General features: G+C 48.3%; 1 protein-coding gene across 4 annotated transcripts in view; it reads right to left on the reverse strand.

Annotated features, from left to right (window-relative positions):
* Position 1: 1 nt before the first annotated feature.
* REXO1 (RNA exonuclease 1 homolog) overlaps positions 2-17,708 on the reverse strand; it is a 42,218-nt gene continuing 24,511 nt past the window's right edge. For 3 of the 4 annotated variants that reach the window (XM_083810749.1, XM_083810750.1, XM_083810751.1), the window contains exons 6-16: positions 17,141-17,278; positions 16,035-16,158; positions 14,828-14,941; positions 13,503-13,640; positions 10,986-11,099; positions 10,250-10,323; positions 6,634-6,744; positions 6,142-6,257; positions 5,825-5,963; positions 3,137-3,257; positions 2-2,455 (exon numbers count right to left, since the gene is read on the reverse strand). In XM_083810749.1, the coding sequence (XP_083666875.1) occupies positions 2,367-2,455; positions 3,137-3,257; positions 5,825-5,963; positions 6,142-6,257; positions 6,634-6,744; positions 10,250-10,323; positions 10,986-11,099; positions 13,503-13,640; positions 14,828-14,941; positions 16,035-16,158; positions 17,141-17,278 (1,278 nt within the window). In that variant the 3' untranslated portion in view covers positions 2-2,366. The remainder of the gene's footprint in view (positions 2,456-3,136; positions 3,258-5,824; positions 5,964-6,141; positions 6,258-6,633; positions 6,745-10,249; positions 10,324-10,985; positions 11,100-13,502; positions 13,641-14,827; positions 14,942-16,034; positions 16,159-17,140; positions 17,279-17,708) is intronic. The other variant, XM_083810752.1, reaches the window with a different exon arrangement.

The following is a 17,708-nucleotide window of genomic DNA, read 5'->3' on the forward strand; positions in this document are numbered from 1 at the left end:
ATCTAGTCAACACCCTTTTATTAAAAACAATTACAAAAAGTTACAGGTTACAATATTTATATACAACCCAAAAACCTCTCACCAACCACAAACCTATTTTACAGTGTTACAGCGCCCAGGGGTGCGGGGGTTCAGGGGCTGCCCATCATCACGCTACGGGGAGGCAGTGACAGCACGCGGGTCTGACACTTGCTCTGACCCACACCAACAGCGCACGTCTCCTTTCCCACCAACATGCCACGGAAGAGGCAACCTCCCCCCAGTTGCATCCCACCCTGAAAGCCTCATTTTAGGGCATCTCAGCTGAACCGTGGGCAGACAAAGGGGAAATGACCGAGAGCCCTCCTGCCTGCCTTCACGTGCGCTGCAGAGACACTCTGCCTTCCCCGAGCCCAGACGCTGGGATAAAGCTGGGGAAACGGCTCCCCAGCAGGACACAGAGCACGTCCTCGTCGGGAACAAGGGTGCTGGCTCTGCTGGGGAAGGCAGCTGCTTGGGAAGAGGGGAGCTGGGCCTGCATGCCCAGCACCTGGGGAACCTGGAGGCTTTGAAATCAGTGGGCTGCTACAGACAGGCACCATCGCTGCAGCCAGGGGTGAAGATAAACGGGGGGATAAACTAGGGAAAGAGGCAGCAGCAGGAAAAAAGCTTCCTTCCCTGGTTAGGAAGCTCTGAACTGTCCCTTTGTCTCTCCCATGGCCTGGACAGAGACAGCATCGTTCCCTGCAACTCGCAGCTTGCAAGGGCAGGCTGCAAGGACAGCCAGGTGTGACACGGCCTGCAAAGCTCTGGGGAAGCAGCAGGGAGCTGCACGGCCCCTGCTTTGGGAAAAGAAGAGGCTGGGATGCCAAGCCACTGCCCACCAGTGGAAACAGAGCGGGGATCACCAGCAACAGGAGCTGGAGGCATCCCACTTGTACGCAAAGGGACCACAGCAGCCAGCGCTGGGAACAGATGCTGTCCTGGGAGGGGATGGGGCGATCTCTGCTCTCACACCTGCTGTCGCAGTGCTGAAAGACCTCATCTACCAGGGAAATCAGCGCTCTTGTCCACCACGAAAGCAATTAAGCCTTGGCAGAGAGAGACCGCCAGCACCTCCGAGTCTGCCCAAGCTGCTGCAAGCACAGCAGACACTCAGCAATTGCTTTTGTCCAGGGGAGCCAGACGGACAAGTGGGTCTTCTGCTCTCGTTAAAACTCCCAACATGTAAACTAGTTTAAAAGAGTATTTTCACCTATTGTTTTTGGTCTGACCTGCATCAAGTCCCTGCTATCAGGAACAGCCTGGTGAGGAGCTCTGCGTACCTGTAGATTGTTGGGGCCACGAAGTACAGTCTTAGCTGCCCCCACGTGCCCCCCAAAACTTTGATCCCTACACATGAGCTCGCGGGGGATGCTCTGGAAGCTCAGGGTGAGAGGGAGGACTGCTCATCCTGACCTGCAAAGATGCAGCGCCCGCTTTCACTGCTGTCCTCCTCTGCACAGCTCCCACCCTGGAAGGCTGCACGTCCCGCCTGGGCGCAGCGAGCCCAGCTTGTCACAGCCCCGCTGCCCCTCACCTCCCTGAGGTCCGGGCAAGGTCTGAGGCTTGTCACTTCTCCCTCATCCAGCTCCTGCAGAACCAGGACGCCAGCACTCACCGATCACTTGGGTCACAGCAGCTGGGCACGACCCTGACCCAGGCTCGTTCCTCAGGCCTGCTGCTCCACACACACTCTCAGGAACTGCTTCCCTCTCTCGCAGCTCTTTCTCCTCCACGGTGGGTCTGCATTAGGATCTCTTTCAAGATGGCTTGGTCCTCGGCTCTCTCCACACCTCGCTCGCCATTCACACACCAGCTACATAATCCACTCACTTCACAGCTTCCTGCCAAACTTTATTCCATTTCCCTCCCTCTCCAAACCCTGCAGGAAGCTAACTGCTTTGGAGTACAGAGGCAATTTAAGTTACGTTTGAAAAAAAAAAATAAAAAATAAAAAAGATCTACCTTTAACTGAACCAGAAAGATCCTTCTGCATGTATCCAACCTACCTCTAAAAGCTTCTCCTACCAAACAAGGAGTTCTCTCTGGTTGTGCTACTCAAAACCACCTTGCCATGCCTACAAGGCAACTGCTGTACCACAGAGTACCCCTCGGGCAGAGTAAAGAGGATCTGAGAGCCACTACCTGGACACAGGGACCTGCAAGCAGTGAGCTGGTGCCTTTCAGCTGCACCAGCAGCAGTCCGTAAGTCCTGTAGATACCTGCAAGTGCACGGGGAGTCTGGGGTAGCATGCTGCTGTGTACAGGTGGACAGTGTTACTCTGAGCATTTATTGCACTGCTTCGAAGAGGTGGAGGAGGAACAGGAGAGAGAGAAAGCGCAAGTCATCGTTTCACTTTAGCATCTTCTTTGATCTTCCAGACCATCAGCTCCATGCAAGCTCTGGCATCCTCGCTGGAGTCATGCCCTTCCACTGGGGACAGAAAGACAAGGACAGCAGTTACCTCCCTTGCTGCACGGGGCTGCTGGCAGCACAAAGCCCAGGGGAAGGCTTCCCCAGACCAGGTCCTGCCCGACACGGCTGGCTCTGTGGTGCATCTGCGATCACTGTGAACAACACACGGACTTGGAAGTGGAAGAGTTTTCACTAAACACACTTGTGCTGGACTTCAGCCTTGCACCATTCTTGTTTAACTAAGGGCTGAAGCGCTGCTACTCTGTAGGCCCTGAGGCTACTGGCCAGTGAGGCCTCAAGCTGCCCAGCAGCATGGTTACAGCGCGCTTGTTGAAGGCTGAAGGGAACATTCCATGCTTCAAACAGAAAGGTCAGTCCTACTTTGCCAGAGAGAGAAGAGAGACCACGACGTGGCCTTGACAGAGCTGCCTCTGGCCCTCTCACCCCTCTCCCCTGGTCCCCGCTTAGGGCAGAAAGGGAAGAAGCAAGCGCTGCTGGCCCTCAGACCAGGGTTCAAACAAACTGGCAGAGCCTTCATACGCTGGCCCTTTCACAGCTACTGGCAGGCACTACGCAGCAGGAAGTTCAGGAGCAAGAGGACGGGGCCGGGGCAGAGCAGGGAGGGAGGCAGGTCCAAGGAACCGCATCCAGGTGGGATGGGATGGCAGACCCTCACTCTCAGCCCCGCCTCAGTCTCACCGTTGTCCTGGATGATGCGCTTGAGGTAGTCTGCCATCAGCGTCCGGAGAGCCCGCTTGTAAGGTAAACCCAGCCGGTGGGGAAAGACAATCGCAGTATCCACCACTGTGCCATGGATAAGCTGGAGAGGGAACAGGAAAGAAACGTGTTTATTTTCCCTCTCCCACAGGGATGGGCGCTCCTCAGGATTAACCACGCTAACGCAATCTTCCGGTCAGCCTTTCAGGCCCTGCGCAATGCTATTGCCGAGCTCCAACCCGACCAGTTTTGCAAGAGGCTCTGGCTGAATCAAAGATGACTCCCCCTTCAAGGCTGCGTGCAAACCAGCTTCCCAGTGCTCTGCCAGCCAACGTACGTGCCCTCAAAGCCCTGCCTACCCGGCGCGTTCAAAATGGCAGAAATTCAGGGCTGCTTCAGTTCATGTAACTCAAATTCAGGACAGGTTACTCCTTACTACCCTGGCCTGGAGAAGCTGGCAGACCTCCAAGGTTGTCTTTTGCAATGAAAAACAAAGCCAAGGAACCAGTTGACCCCACAAAGCTTGTTACAGCCTTCCAACTGCTTCTCAGGATGTGAACCGAAGCAGGAAGGATGTCCAAATGGTACCCAATGGTACCCACTGCGTATCACACTGCTTCTAGAGGAAAGGCCTAATCTTCAAGGTGCACACCCGCCTGAAAATTGCCAGTCTGTCAGCAATGAAAGTCAACAGGAAGTTTTTAACCAGCACAGCTGAGCGAGGCTGTAATGGGACAAGTACATCTTGTACTCCTGGGCATACAAATATACAGTAGATGGGAGGGAGGCCCTGAGCAGCCCCATGTTCAGGTCCAACTGCCTGGGGCACGCAGGGAAGACAAGAGGCTTTCTGTCCTCCAGGGTACGAAGTGTCATTGCTCATCACGCTTCGCGAGGAACTGAGGATGCTGAACAGGTCAGCACGCTGCCTTACCCTGCGCTTAGGGTGTCTGTGGAAGGCCTAAAACCCACATCTGACAGACACCATAAACATAGGGTAAGCTGATTTTTTTTTTTAAATACGAATTTCTTACTCTCAGGCTAAGACAAGATTAATCCTCTGTTGACCAAGAATGTATGCTCAGTGACAGCTAAAGGAACCTGCATGCAAGCAGTTCCACATAACGAGCACAGGAGCAAAACACGAGGTCCAAGAGATAAATTTACATGCCTGACCAAAAGAAAGCTCTGTAAGGCTCAGCACAGCGTGACTCAGACAGGACACCGATAATCCAGTCTCCTCATCTGCCTCAACTCTTCGTAGGCACCAGCTAATGTTGCGTGACAATTCGTAACTTCGTCATTAATAGTTTCATAGCCCAGCTCCATAAATGCCTGAAAACAGCTGCAGTTTAACAGAAACAACCTGCTACGCTCTTTGGAGTGTAAAACTGCCAACATTATGGATAATCTCTCCTAGACTGCAGTCAAGTTTGGCACCCACCCAGGCACAATGATAATTACTTATGTAGATCAGGAAGACTGAGGAAACGGGATAATATAGCTTTAAATAAAAATTGAAATGCTATCACCATTTGGAGCTTGCCATGGCCATTAGCGAGATGTCGACTTTACTGCCACAGCCCTCAGACATTACGACTTGACATGCCACTGCCTGTCACGCTCTGCTATATTGCTCTCGGGTTCGTTCTCTTGGCAGCGTCTGCGACGCTAAGAGAAAATCATGCTTCTAAGAAGCCAACAGTCATCTTGTGCTGATAAAACTGTAAATAATTTTTTTTTTTATGATGATGACGAGCTCTCTGAGAGGCTGGGATAAAGGGTACCACGGAGAGGTAAAGCGCTTTGCAGACATTAAAACCCCCTGCTTCCACACCGCTGCCGTGAGTTGGCAGCCCCAACTCCTTCATCGAAGAAGCTGCATGACAAGGAACGGCTGGAGGAAGTTCTGGCTTGTGAGCACAGACTAAAGCCTTGGCTCCTGCCAGCGGCATGCTTTCTCAGTGACCCTAGCCAAACCCCCTGGGACCCGTGTTCAGAAGGCAGCCCTCCCTCCAGGACAGCAGAGATGGCCGAGAGATGCGCAGAGCAGGCTGACGCAGCCCAGGCAGGAAACAAGACTGCTGAAAGGTCAAAATAGCTTGATCAGAGTAATGCCACAAATCACAGCAAACAAGGCAGAGAACCTCAAGGACAGTTCACAATTAGAAGAGAAAGGCAGTTATCTCCAGTGCAGAGGCAGAGAGACTTGTCCTGTTCCTACAGCAGTTACTGTGGACATCCAGAGGGCACAGGGGACTCCTGAGCCCGCCCTGCTCATGCCCTGATCCTGGCTGAGCACCCCTTCAGGCCAGTCAAAGGATGCTGACACCACTGGAGGATGCTTGACTATGTACACAGGTGAACAGCAAATGATTCGAGATCAGTCCTTCCAGCCAGCCCTGATCTACTCACCCCTCCCAGTCACCCCAGAGAGGTCTGTCCCCCAGGGCAGCACCAGTCACTAAAAGCTGGGGGGAGATCAGAAGCGATGCACACAACCCACTCCCCTACTCTTCCGTCATCCCACTGGCTCAAAGACAAGAGAGGCCCACTGTGTCCTCCAGGTTCTTCCTACAAAAACACTTCCTAAATTAAAAGATGACACGTAACAGTCACTGGGGTGGGAAAGAACCAGAGAGAGATGCAAACACAAGACATGCGAATTACCTTTAGTGCAAATAAATCGCTTTCCAAGCTGTGCCCTATCAATATGGTATCTGCACTGAACATGTTCAATAGGACGGCTTGGACATCCCGCAGGGTGATACTAGTGTTCTCCAGGTCCTCTTCTGTCACACCTGAGAATCTGCAGTGTAAGAGCAGAGAGGAGGGCTTCCTTCACCAAAGGAACACCTCAAGACCCAAAAAAAGTTCTAGCTTTTAGGAAGTAGCGCTCACTGGAGTTTCAACAAGTTCTTCCAGAAATTCCTCCTAAGTTCTTGATGCTGACCACAGAGCTCTAACCCAAGGAAGACGGTCCTTACCTGGTGTTATAGTCCACCACCTTGGTGTCCGGTTTGACGAAGGTGTCATAAACCACTTTCAGGTCAGAGTTGATCACAGTTACTCTTGTCAACTCCAGTCCTTGCTTAGTGTAGCACTGCAAGTGACAAAGCAGACATGACGACAAATGCATGCCGACCACAGCATGGTATCTACAGGACTGTTCACCAAAGCACTGCAGATCCCAAAATGCAGTTGGTCCATTGCAGCAAAGCCAGCCAACAACCACTGCTCAATACAGGCCAACTAGCTACTGCTTTTCAAGGGTAAATGTGGTCCCCAAATGAAGCACACAGTGCCCCAACTAATTAAATTTATATTTCAATTAACTCTTATTAATGTAAACCTCTGTGGCTTAGAGTCCACAGGAGGAAGGAAAGAAGATGGTAGGGAAAACGAATTTTCCTTCAGACACAGCCTTCCTCAAAAAGCCTCATTTTGCTTGTGCATTGGCCCTCTGATTAGGAACCCACCATTTCACAGTCTAATGCGTAGATTCCAGGGTAACCATCAGTCGTAGGCAACTTCTCAAAAGTCTTCACAAAGCCATCAAGGCTCTCTTTCCGCCCATCATGGACATGTTGCTTAAAGGAAAAATAAAAAAGGAAAATGATTTGTTGATGGAAGGAACAAGAAACCCAAAACTCCACTTCAACAGAACAACCCACTTAAACAAAACCATCTTTTAAATCATTTCTAACGAGAAATAAGACTTGCCTACCAGTTGGTCTGAGAAGTTCACCACAAAAGCAATGTAGTAGCCATGTGTGAACCCAATTCCAAAGCAGGATCAGAACTAGAGGCACTGTATTAACAGTTCACATAGTAGCAATGCATCACACATCTAAGGACTAGGAGATGGCAGTCTCAGGTAGCCTCCAACTTTCAATTCAGAATAGAATTACTCAGAAAGGCTCACTTGGTGGTCTTACATAGATCTACTCCAGCTGCTGGTTCCTGGATTAGCCTGTGACTGAGACATGCCCAGCTGCAGGATTCTAATGTCAAACATCGCTGTCTGAGCTTTAGTATCAAGCGTGTCATAGCCCACAGATGACACGAGAAGCTAGTGAAATGAAGCAGCAGAAAATGTCAGTGTGTACAGACAAATAAGAGCCACTATATTCTGAAACCAGACAGTTCACAAACATGAGCTTACTGCCTACCAGCACTTGAGGCAATAAATGGAAACCATTTCCAGCCTCTCCTCATCATCCCCAGCTAAAGCTCTAGAGTCAACAAGATTCAGCGCAGAAAAGCTCCCCAAGCTAGCAGGAAAACTCAGGGAGTGTTTCCATGAGTGGCTTAAGCCAACGCAAGACTAAGCCACTGTTGCAAGAGGCACTCCCACTCTCCTCTCCTCCACAGCCACAGATCCCACCCTGCCGGCCCTGGTACTACTCAGACTGAAAGCCTTCTTCTCTGGGGTGTTTTAAACTGGATCATTGCACTGAGCCAGTTACCTTCATCACTGTGCCTGCAAGGAAGCAGGAACACAGAGGGCAAAGCAGAGGTTGTGACTGCCCACTAGCATGGTTTTAGGTCAAATTAAATTGCTGCACCACACCCAGAGGTGACACGCTTTCTCCCTTAGTTCCCAGTGGTTTCCTTTGTTTAAGTTTTGTTTATCCCTAGATCTCAACATATTTGTGCATCATCACAGCAGCCTGCATACAGCCTCCGCCATGCTTCTGACAAATCTCACCCTACAAGGAATCAGTCTGCACATGGCATCATCTCAGAACAGAAAGGCTAGAGAGGACAAACCCAGGCAGCTGTAGAACTGAAACCTGTAGGCAGAGGGATAACTGAAGTGGGGATTTACATAATTTCCTTCACTGGTCATTACTGTGTGTAATACAGTACATAATAATAAAACCAGCCAGAGTAGAGAGAACTGCATCATTTGAGGTTAACAAGGCGGCTGGGCCAACACCGGGCCTGACCTCTCCCTGCATCCAAAGCCAGCACTGCTCAAAAGGCTGCGTGGTTCAATTCCCAGGAGCAAGAGGCCACACTTGTCAATTCTGCATCTATGCCCATGAATCTGGTCGTTTTGCTAAAGAAATGGGTAGAACAGACTACCAGGCCAACAAATAGTCAAAATTCTCTCCCGTTCAGCTTGATCCTTTCCCTTCTCTGCTATGCAACATAACTGAGCAGTGAAGGAAAAAAAAATGAGGTGTTTTTCTACAACAGCTGATGTTCTACAACTGTCCAATTCTTCCTCGCTGAGAAGGAAGCAGAAAAGTTGTTTCGTTTTTTTCAGACCCAAGAAAGAAGCAAGCAGACTCTGCTGTCACAAAGAACAGCAGCTCGACTGGTCCGCTCCTGGGGAGCTGCAGCTCCACGCACAGCTCCATCCTGCCACCTCCTGCCACACGCGCTAACTGCACCATGATCCAAACTGCCACATCTCTAATGCGTTTGGAAGCAAAAGGCACGGCAATGCTTTTCTAACCAGCTATGCACCCAGTTACTTAGAATAGTTTATTATAAATATTTGCTATTTTCAATGCCTTCAAAGCTGAAAGACGCTGTGCTCTCCAGTAGCCCAACCATCCCCAAATCCCACTGCATATTCTCATCCTGAGCAGAATGGGGACTCTGACCTTAAATTTACCAAAGAATTCATTTGGATGAGAAAACCAAGAAAGCCAGAATGTAGTGATCTGTAGCAACACAACAACTAGGAGGCAGATGTGAAAGGATGCCTGAGCCCTGGAGCACTGACAGCATGCTTCATTGAGTAAGAGGCTATTACAGAAATTGTATGTTTCTTAAAAGGCCATGAGGTTTTATGGTCTACAACAACCACGTAAAAACATGCAGAGAAGTCATGTTTTTATAGCCCCATCAATTTCTCCCGACTTCCCTGCTGGATGTTTTTTGGAACACTGATTAAAAAGAGATCCTAATTTCAAATGAAAAAGAAATCGGAGAAGCAGCCGCCTGCCTGATCCCATCCGTGCTTCAGACTGGGCAGGACAGGCTTTTAGGGTTCATGTGCTGACAGTTCTGCCTATCTTGACAAGCCTTGAATTTTGCCCCAGAATTCACTTCCTAGTTCTAGCTTTTGGCCAGAACAATGATGGCACACACCTCACCAGAGCTCTGCTGGCTCTGTATCACCTGAGCACTTTCAAACAGCAAGACAAAAAGATGCCCTACAATAAATAGCTGTGGGAGCCCCTTCCACTGGACGTGACCCTCTTAGATCATTTGGTTCTGAACCATCTCTCTCCGCATGGCAGCTGCCAAATGTAAAAATGCCACTGAAACAAGTGACTAGGAGCATCCCCAGTCCTTGGGCAGAGGCCAGAGACAGATTGTTCCCTTCAGTCAATGGATTGAGAGAGCCAATGGTGCCAGGCTGTTGCGTAAGGAAACAAGAAAAAGCACCTGTACAAAGGTATCCCCGACAGCATTCAGCTCGACCAAAGGGCCAAAGCTCAATTCCTGAGCAGGTTTTAGATTCTGCTTTCTACTGCTGTGATCCTTTCCCCACCCTCCTCAAGAGGAAGCAATATTTATGGGTTACAACAGGCTCCTTGGGAAGGTTCCTCCCCTTAATACAACAAAGGGCATGCAATAAATGGAAAACTAAGAAAGGATTTGGCCTACAGCAGAAGGTTACCTTAGCACAGGCATCTCAGAATAGAAAAAAAATGGGAAAAAGGTTCTGGCCACTGTTGTCAAGGCCCCAAGCCTGCTTCTTAAAAGGAATTCCCTTTTATCTCACTTTTTCAGTGTTTCCCTAAAGAAGACTGTATCCAAGTTTTTGCTGGGCAACTTAACCCGCTGTCATTTGCTTAGAAAAAGTGCTTACGTTTTGCTTAAAAAAAAGTTAAAAAATTTGCATCTGCAAAATTGAAACCACTTCAACTCCAAACATTTGAGATTCTTCCTTCCTGCCAAACACCGAATTTTCTTACCTTTGCATAGCAAAAGGCATTTAAGAAGTACTTGCTTTTTCCCCCCCAGGGGAATCTACCATTCTTCTAAAGGCTCGATGATCACACAGCCACCACCATTGCAAGCAGAGGACAAATGTCATTGAGAATAAAAAGGTGTTGCTCAATAACTTACTTTAGCAACCTGGCAGCCTGGTGAACCCACAGCTCCTGAGCAGCAGCTGTAATGAGTTTCCCATCCACCTGGCACTGAAAGAGCAAGAGTTAAGAGTCAGAGAGAAGAGTCCTGTCAACAAGAGACCTAAACTTCAGCTGACAAGTGCAGAGATGTCCTGAATGAACACAGCAACAATAATTTGCAAGCAAAGGGAAAAAATAGAGATTCACAAGTCTCTCATATTCAAACTGCAGAAGCCACCTACCAGCAATGACACAGATGAGCAAAGCAGTTTGACTTATTTACCCAGCACAGCAGATTCACTGCTCACGGATGCACTGGCAGAAAACTACAGAGTTCCAACTAGGCTACTGTCTTGCTGCAAACGAGTTTAACCAAGACCAGTAAACTCACTCAGGCAGCAGAGGTCTTAAGTCTCCTAAAAGAACGATTTTTGAAAAGGCACAAGATGGTTTGTGCCTTTTACTTTTTCTTTTTTTTTTTTTAAGCTAAAAAGATGAACCACCTCAGCTCCAGACACATTTTCTTATTTTAGGGACTGTACCACTGCTCCCCAGCAGCTCTTTACAAGGCTATGCCACCCAGTGACAAAACTAGGAACTGCCACCATCTGTGAGCGTGACAAGTCCCAAAGCCACAAAACATTTCACAGCAACTCCAAGCCAACACAGACTCTGTTTTCAGATCTAGAGTACGTCTAACACGTAACTGAGCCCTCTTTGAAGAGATATACCTCTCTGCTTGCGTAGCCTTCCCCAGTGATGGACACACTCCTCCTTGCGAATGCAGTTTCCAGAGGCTGAGACCATGTACTCAGTGCCACAGCGACAACAAATCCTGCAGGAGGCTTTAAGAGAAGAGAGAAGTAAGGGTCAGGCCTCTCTAAGTCCTGTACCTGCTTAACGTGCCCAAAGCACAGGTAAATCAATCTCACTTAAAGCCCCAAACACTGCTGAAATCGGCAAACAACAGTTCCTGTTAAGGGATGGTAAATTTCTTTTCAAACTCTCAAAGACAAAGCAATCCCTTATGAAAATGGCAGTCTTAATCATAGAACATCCCGAGTTGGAAAGGACCCATAACTCCTGGGTCCCCAGAGGACCACCCAAGAATCAGACCGTGTGCCTGAGAGCGATGTCCAAACGCTTCTTGAGCTCCAGCAGGCTCGGGGCCGTGCCCGCTGCCCTGGGCAGCCTGTCCCAGTGCCTGACCACCTCTGGGTGCAGAACCTTTCCCTAACCCCCAGCCTGACCCTCCCCTGTCCCAGCTCCGTGCCGTTCCCTCAGGTCCTGTCGCTGTCCCCAGAGAGCAGAGCTCAGCGCCTGCCCCTCCGCTCCCCTCGTGAGGGAGCTGCAGGCCGCCATGAGGCCTCCCCTCGGCCTGCTCTGCTCTGGGCTGAACAAACCAAGGGACCTCAGCTGCTCCTCATGTCTTCCCCTCCAGACCCTTCACCATCCTTGTAGCCCTCTTTTGGACGCTCTCTAACAGTTTTATAACTTTCTTATACTGTGGCGCCCAAAACTGCACACAGTTGCAGCATTTACTCCAAATCACTTCTCAGAGGCAAACATAAAACTCCCTGCTGGTCTTGGTGTGCGGCTCCAACTCCGACTGTACACGTTTGCTGTGCTGTTTCTCCATCCACAGCAAATTATGTTGTACTCTAACATGGTTATTTTAAGAAACAGGATAAGTCATTCTTCGGACATGGGAGCTAACGAGGCCTGGTTTCCAGGGGGTCTGTGACTTGTCACTTCCAAGTGACATTCGGGTTCTTCCTGGGCACAGCTCTTCCGCAAGGGTTCCCTGGCATTTAAAACAGGGAACACTTACAGCACAGCCTGGCCCTCCAAGAGGCAGTCAGGGACTTCTCCGTCCTGTCCCCTGTGCCCTCAGTAACGCCCAAAATTCAGAGAAGGGCGATGCAGAAAGACACAGAAAAGGAGCTGACTGTCACACACCTGCTCTCCTAGCAATTCCCTGAGTTCCACTGTGAGCATTTGAGCTGCCAGCACATTGTCAGGTCCCTGACAGCTTGGCATACATAACACCAGCTTAGTCCATTTTCATCCACTGACCACAGTCACAGCATTAGCAGACTGGCAAGAGATTCTTTCAAACAGGAACAACCTCAAAGATCAAAAAATATCTGCAGAAAACTACAGAAGCAGAACCAGCAACACAGCCTTGGATCCCCTAACGGAGCTGGCTGGGTAACTGAAGAAAAGGGCTCTAACAAATACAGTACTTAACAGTGTTAATGCAAGAGAGCTTTCATACAGGTTGCTTCAGCAACCACAGGACAAATGTAGACACAAGGTGTTAACATGGATGAGCACTTAACACACTTTAGCAAGGTCTCTCCAAAGAGATGCTCGGAGAAGTGTGGCAAAGCACCTTAAAAAACACCCTAAGTGCACATTTTATCCCTACTGCATCACAGTCTGCTCTATTCAGCATTTGAGAAGCATAAATCCTACCACAGGATACCAAAAAATTCAGGGAGAGGACGACCCTACCCTGTCCAGAGGAAACCAGGGGGATTGTTTTGTCCAGCTGCAAAAAGGGCTGTTGGAAACTACTTTGCCCAATGCCATCAAGTGACCAGGCCAACATCTGTGCGGTCCAAACCAGCACAGCACCGCCCACTGCAAAACCAGCCTGGCTCTGGATCAGTCACTATCACACCATAACAGCAATTTGTATGCAGAGACCCCAAAGAAGCCTTCCCCTGGAAGAGGGGAGCATCACCAGATGCTGAACAGGAGCTTCTCTATGCATTTCCCTGCGCCGGCAGCAGCCAACCTCCTGGTTGGTGCCTGGGGTTTGTCTAAGTCCTAAAACCTGCGCTGAGTGAGCAACTGCAAAACGTGCCCTCACAGGGGGTGGCCAAAGGCAGCTTGCTGAGGGAGACAACCTCACAACTCACTGTCTTTGGCAGCAATTAGAAACCTCACTGAGCCCCACATGCCACAAACTATAAACCTTCTGGAAAAACTAACGCTCTCATGGCATGCTAACTGAAGAAACTCATCCTTCAGAAAAGCAGCAGACTCCTGCAGCCACGCTCCTCTCCTCCACAGCAGGCTGGGTTGCACAGGTCTCAGCCAAGGAGACCCATCACAACAGGAGCACCGTGCCGAAACCAGTAATGTCTTTATGCAAAAAGACCGGTTGCAAGCAGGACAGGCATCTTCACCTGTAATGTCTCTAGCAAAGGCTGCAGAATGAAATAGCCAGCAGAGCTTACAGTCAGTGGTTTTCTTCTCCTCTGCTGTGAAGAGGACGGCCCGTCCTGGCTTCTCCGGGTGAGGCATTGGGTAACCATTTTCCTTTAGCTGCTCCTCAGTCATGAGATATTCCTTCAGTCGCCGGTACAAGGCAGCTCCTGCACATATCAAAGACAATGCTTAAGCCAGACCACAGAAGTGGATGCTGTTTCTCTTACTATTTTCTGCTTTGTCAAGCCACCTGGCAGAAACTCCCTCTATTTTCAACTTGCTTTCACTGCCTTTGTTCAGTATCGAGAGGGAAATAGGTATGGGGTTGCACTTTTCACATCTGGTCATCGGCGTACAAGCGTATTATTAACTTCAACAACAGCCAGAGTTAGGTTAGTAAGTCTGGAAAATGCAACTGAAACAGAATTCTTCCACAGGGCCCACCTTCAGGTCTTCTTGTTAAAATGGGAGAAGTCTCGCTCTAGTAATGTTTAAAATGCTTCAACAGATCATTTGTAACACAGCCCAAAGAATACCCCTCAAACGCCACCCACAGTGAGCTAAAAAATTTCTTATCAGAAGCTTCTTCCTGCTGTTGATTTTATTTTATTTTTTCATTCCACAGAATAATTAAACTTCTTGCACTCTGCTCAATATCTCTTCTTTCACTGCTATGCTAAACTCGTCCAATATTGCCGTGCACCCTTTGATGTTGCTTAGCTGAGCTCTACAGGCCCTTTTAAGCTTTCTTCATGTCAATTCCTTCTGCTCTGTGGCATCTCCATCTCTTCTCTGATCTCCTCAACAATTTGCCTATATCTCCTGGCAACCTGAATACCCATAACCGATTTGACCCCACGTAAATAACGCTCGTGGCACAATCCTTTGGCTGTGATATGACCTTACTATGACATTCCTCAATGTGAAAATGAGCCCCGCAGAGCAGATGGAGATATCAGCGTGTTTGTCTTGGATGTGACAGGCACGTTGTAAAGTACTCCTTCAGGGCAAGAAAATTAAAGTAAAATCCAGACAGAAGAAAGCCTAAAAGTCAGCAATATCCAAAACACAAGAGGCAGTTCTGAACAGCTATTGATGCTACATCAAAGCCACATGGAGTACATCAGTGAACTCAGCCCAAAGCAGGGAAAGCAAGGAAGGTGCTAATCGGTGTGGCGTATCATTTACTGAGCAAGTCTGCAGCACCGCACCGCAGCTGGGTAATAACTCATAACGTTATCCGCAGATAAATCACAGCACTTCATGCATCAGCAAGATCCTGCTCTACCCAGTCAGTGTGTTATACCTCCAGCTACAATTGACAGGTTACAGCCTCGTGGGAGCAGGGTCTTACCTGTTAAATCCTCTGCTCTCAAGCTCCCTGACCGGTTTAGGGTAAAGCTGGTCTTAGCAGCAAGCTTCCCTCCCAGCACAGCTTCATGGGACACCACTTTCTTGTTACTTGTCTCTGCAGCGAGAAGAGGGAAGAAGCAAAACAGGACAGAGATCAAGTACCCAGGTGTAATCCTGGAAGAATCAGAGACTTCAGTCCTAGAGTTCGGGGCACTACACATAGGCAAAAGGAGGACTGCATTTATCTTCTTGAATTCTTGCTCTGCTCCAGAATTTGGTACACGTACAGTGGTGACCTATTCCTAGCATTTCATTCCAGCGCTACAGGGACCTTTCTTTTCGCACTGTCAGCCAACAGCAACTTTTTAAGGACATACAAGGACATTTTTACAGTTTCCCCAGAGACTTTGGGAGCTCTACCTGCTTACTCTGCACACCAAGCCCCCAAGCAAAGAGAGGACTGAGCACAGAAGCAACTCGACCCAGTCAGGTGCTGCACGGCGGGATCATCCACCCCCAGCGAGCAGCTTTGTTGTTAGGTCCCCACAGACCAGACTCCCACACTGAATCTTTCAACTTGCTTTAGAAAGGCCTTCAGAGCTCTAGAATATGCTCAGCACATCAGATAATGGCAGATAGGTGTTTTTTACTAATCATTAACTGGCAGCCCTCTCCTAAAGGCCAGCCTCCCAAGTTCAGCCGCTCTGACTAATGGCCACAAAGGTAATGAAGACAGAGGGGAGAAAAAGGAAGAGACCAGGAAAAAAAAAAAAATCACAAGAACAGCACAAATTGATTGTTTAATGTACCCTCTCGAGAGCCAATAATGAAATGTCTTAACCCTCTTCGTTTCTCTCTTGAAGCTTAATGTGTGTAACAGATTTCTGCGGTGATGGACGAGTCTATCACTTTGAAGGCATCATGTGAAAGTTACTCCATTAGCGGGGCTTTTCATTTTAAAGAACTTGTGCTAAAAAAAAAATCCATGTGGCATTATCTCCATTTAGGCTCAGACAGCCAACAAAGCATTGCAGGACTTGCCTCTTGAAGGCCCATTAAAGCTTGCCAGACTATAAAAAGCTAACTGGAGTTGTTTGCCTTTCAGCATAATGCTTCTGAGAAATGGGTCTGTCTTTTCAACAAGTTTCTCTCCGTGGCTTCTAATCCAAGCAGGGCTCCAATTATTAAACCACAAACGTGGTACGTACTGTTCGTACTGGACGGGGAATTGGGCACTAGGCTTCGGAGCTTCTTTAAGGTGTTCACTGCCACGTTCAGGTAGATGTTGCGACTGGTGCTGCGTTCATAAGCTACCTTCTCTTCTGCCAGAGCCTGCAAACAATGCAATTCATTACCACTCTTTCCACTGCTGCTTTTGGAGAAAAGAAACACTTGCATCTTAAAACACAGAATCCAAGTAAAATAGCAAAAAAAAAATTGTCTGTCACATGATCAAGTAATAAACTGGAGCACGGTACAAATATATCCTGGTTCTTGGGCCTGCTTAGGTGAGTCAGAGAAAAAACACGTTTCGAACTAAGCACTAGAAACATTTTCACGCTAAACCTTCCCTGACAGATTAACACCGCAGTTCTGGAACTCCCTTGGAAAGGCTGTTTTCCCCACTTCATTGGCAGTACAAGGCAAAAGCAAAGCTCGGAACTGGACAAGAAAAAGATGACTGGTAAACAGCCACTCCTTGAGTGCGATAGGAACATTGTCCCTAAGGAGCTGTGAAGGTGAAATACCACAAAACGTCCTCATAGCATCTTTTTCAGTTACAAAACATGTTGTGATGTCCCATACTTAACCAATTCACATTAATGCCAACGTTTTCTAATAAAACACATGAGATTCTCAACTCTGCTTTTGGAAATCCTACTGTAACATTCCCTATTGTTAAAAGGCCCCTTAAATGCTGCACAGCTCATAAACAGCAAGTTTTGCCAATTATATCTACCTTACACCTACTGCGTGCTCAGATTCCTGCAGGTGTTTGCTACTCTACTAGAGCAAAGGGACTTTTGTCTACCTTGAACATAACGTGCATTCCCCCTAAGCCCCTCTTCTGGGCTCATTAAAAACAGCATGCACGCTCTCCTAATGAAGAGAAAGATGTTTTTTTCTACTGGAAACCTCCACTGGAATTTTATTTTCTGTTGTCCAGTCTGGAATTATTTAGTGCCTGTCTCCTCTGACATGTGGATAGGAGAGTTTTCTGGGTTTGCTGCAATTCTGGAAGGTTTTGGCCAACGCAGAGGACTTCATACTCTACTGCAGATTTTATTCATAAGAAGCAAGCACCGGTACAGACCTTGTCAAACGCTTCCTGGGAGGAGGAACAGAATTTCAAGCACTCATCAATGAAGAGATTGAGATATCTTTGACGAATGTTTGTTGGGACTTTAGCACCAAATTCTGTGGGAATAACAGGCCTCTGTAAGCTGGCGCTCTAGAGACGAGACAGAGAGAGAGAAAGAGGCTATTCGGGGTTCAAGAAGCATGTTGCTTCAAGACTCTCACATTTTCTATTATGTTACTAACAGCAGCATGACTTTCTTTCTCAAAACCTGCTCAAAGCTGAACATAACATGCATCATTTTGGTTCTAAAAACACTGCTTGAAGCTTTTGTGCTCCCCCACCCCCCCCTTCAATATTTGAACTACTTCAAAAAGCAACCACATTTCTTTATGCAACTCATCCAGCAGCCCAGGAGTCCCAGCGGCATTAGTCACAACACAACATTTACATATACAAGCATCCCAGGCCATGAAAATGACGACATTTACATTAAGAGAGTCAAGATTAGCATAGTACGAAGCACCACAATTTGAGCTGAAGGCATGAACACACACCACCAGTTAAGTGCATGACAAACATG

Source organism: Anser anser (genome assembly GCF_964211835.1).
Source record: "Anser anser genome assembly, chromosome: 25".
In the NCBI taxonomy this organism is placed as follows: domain Eukaryota; kingdom Metazoa; phylum Chordata; class Aves; order Anseriformes; family Anatidae; genus Anser; species Anser anser.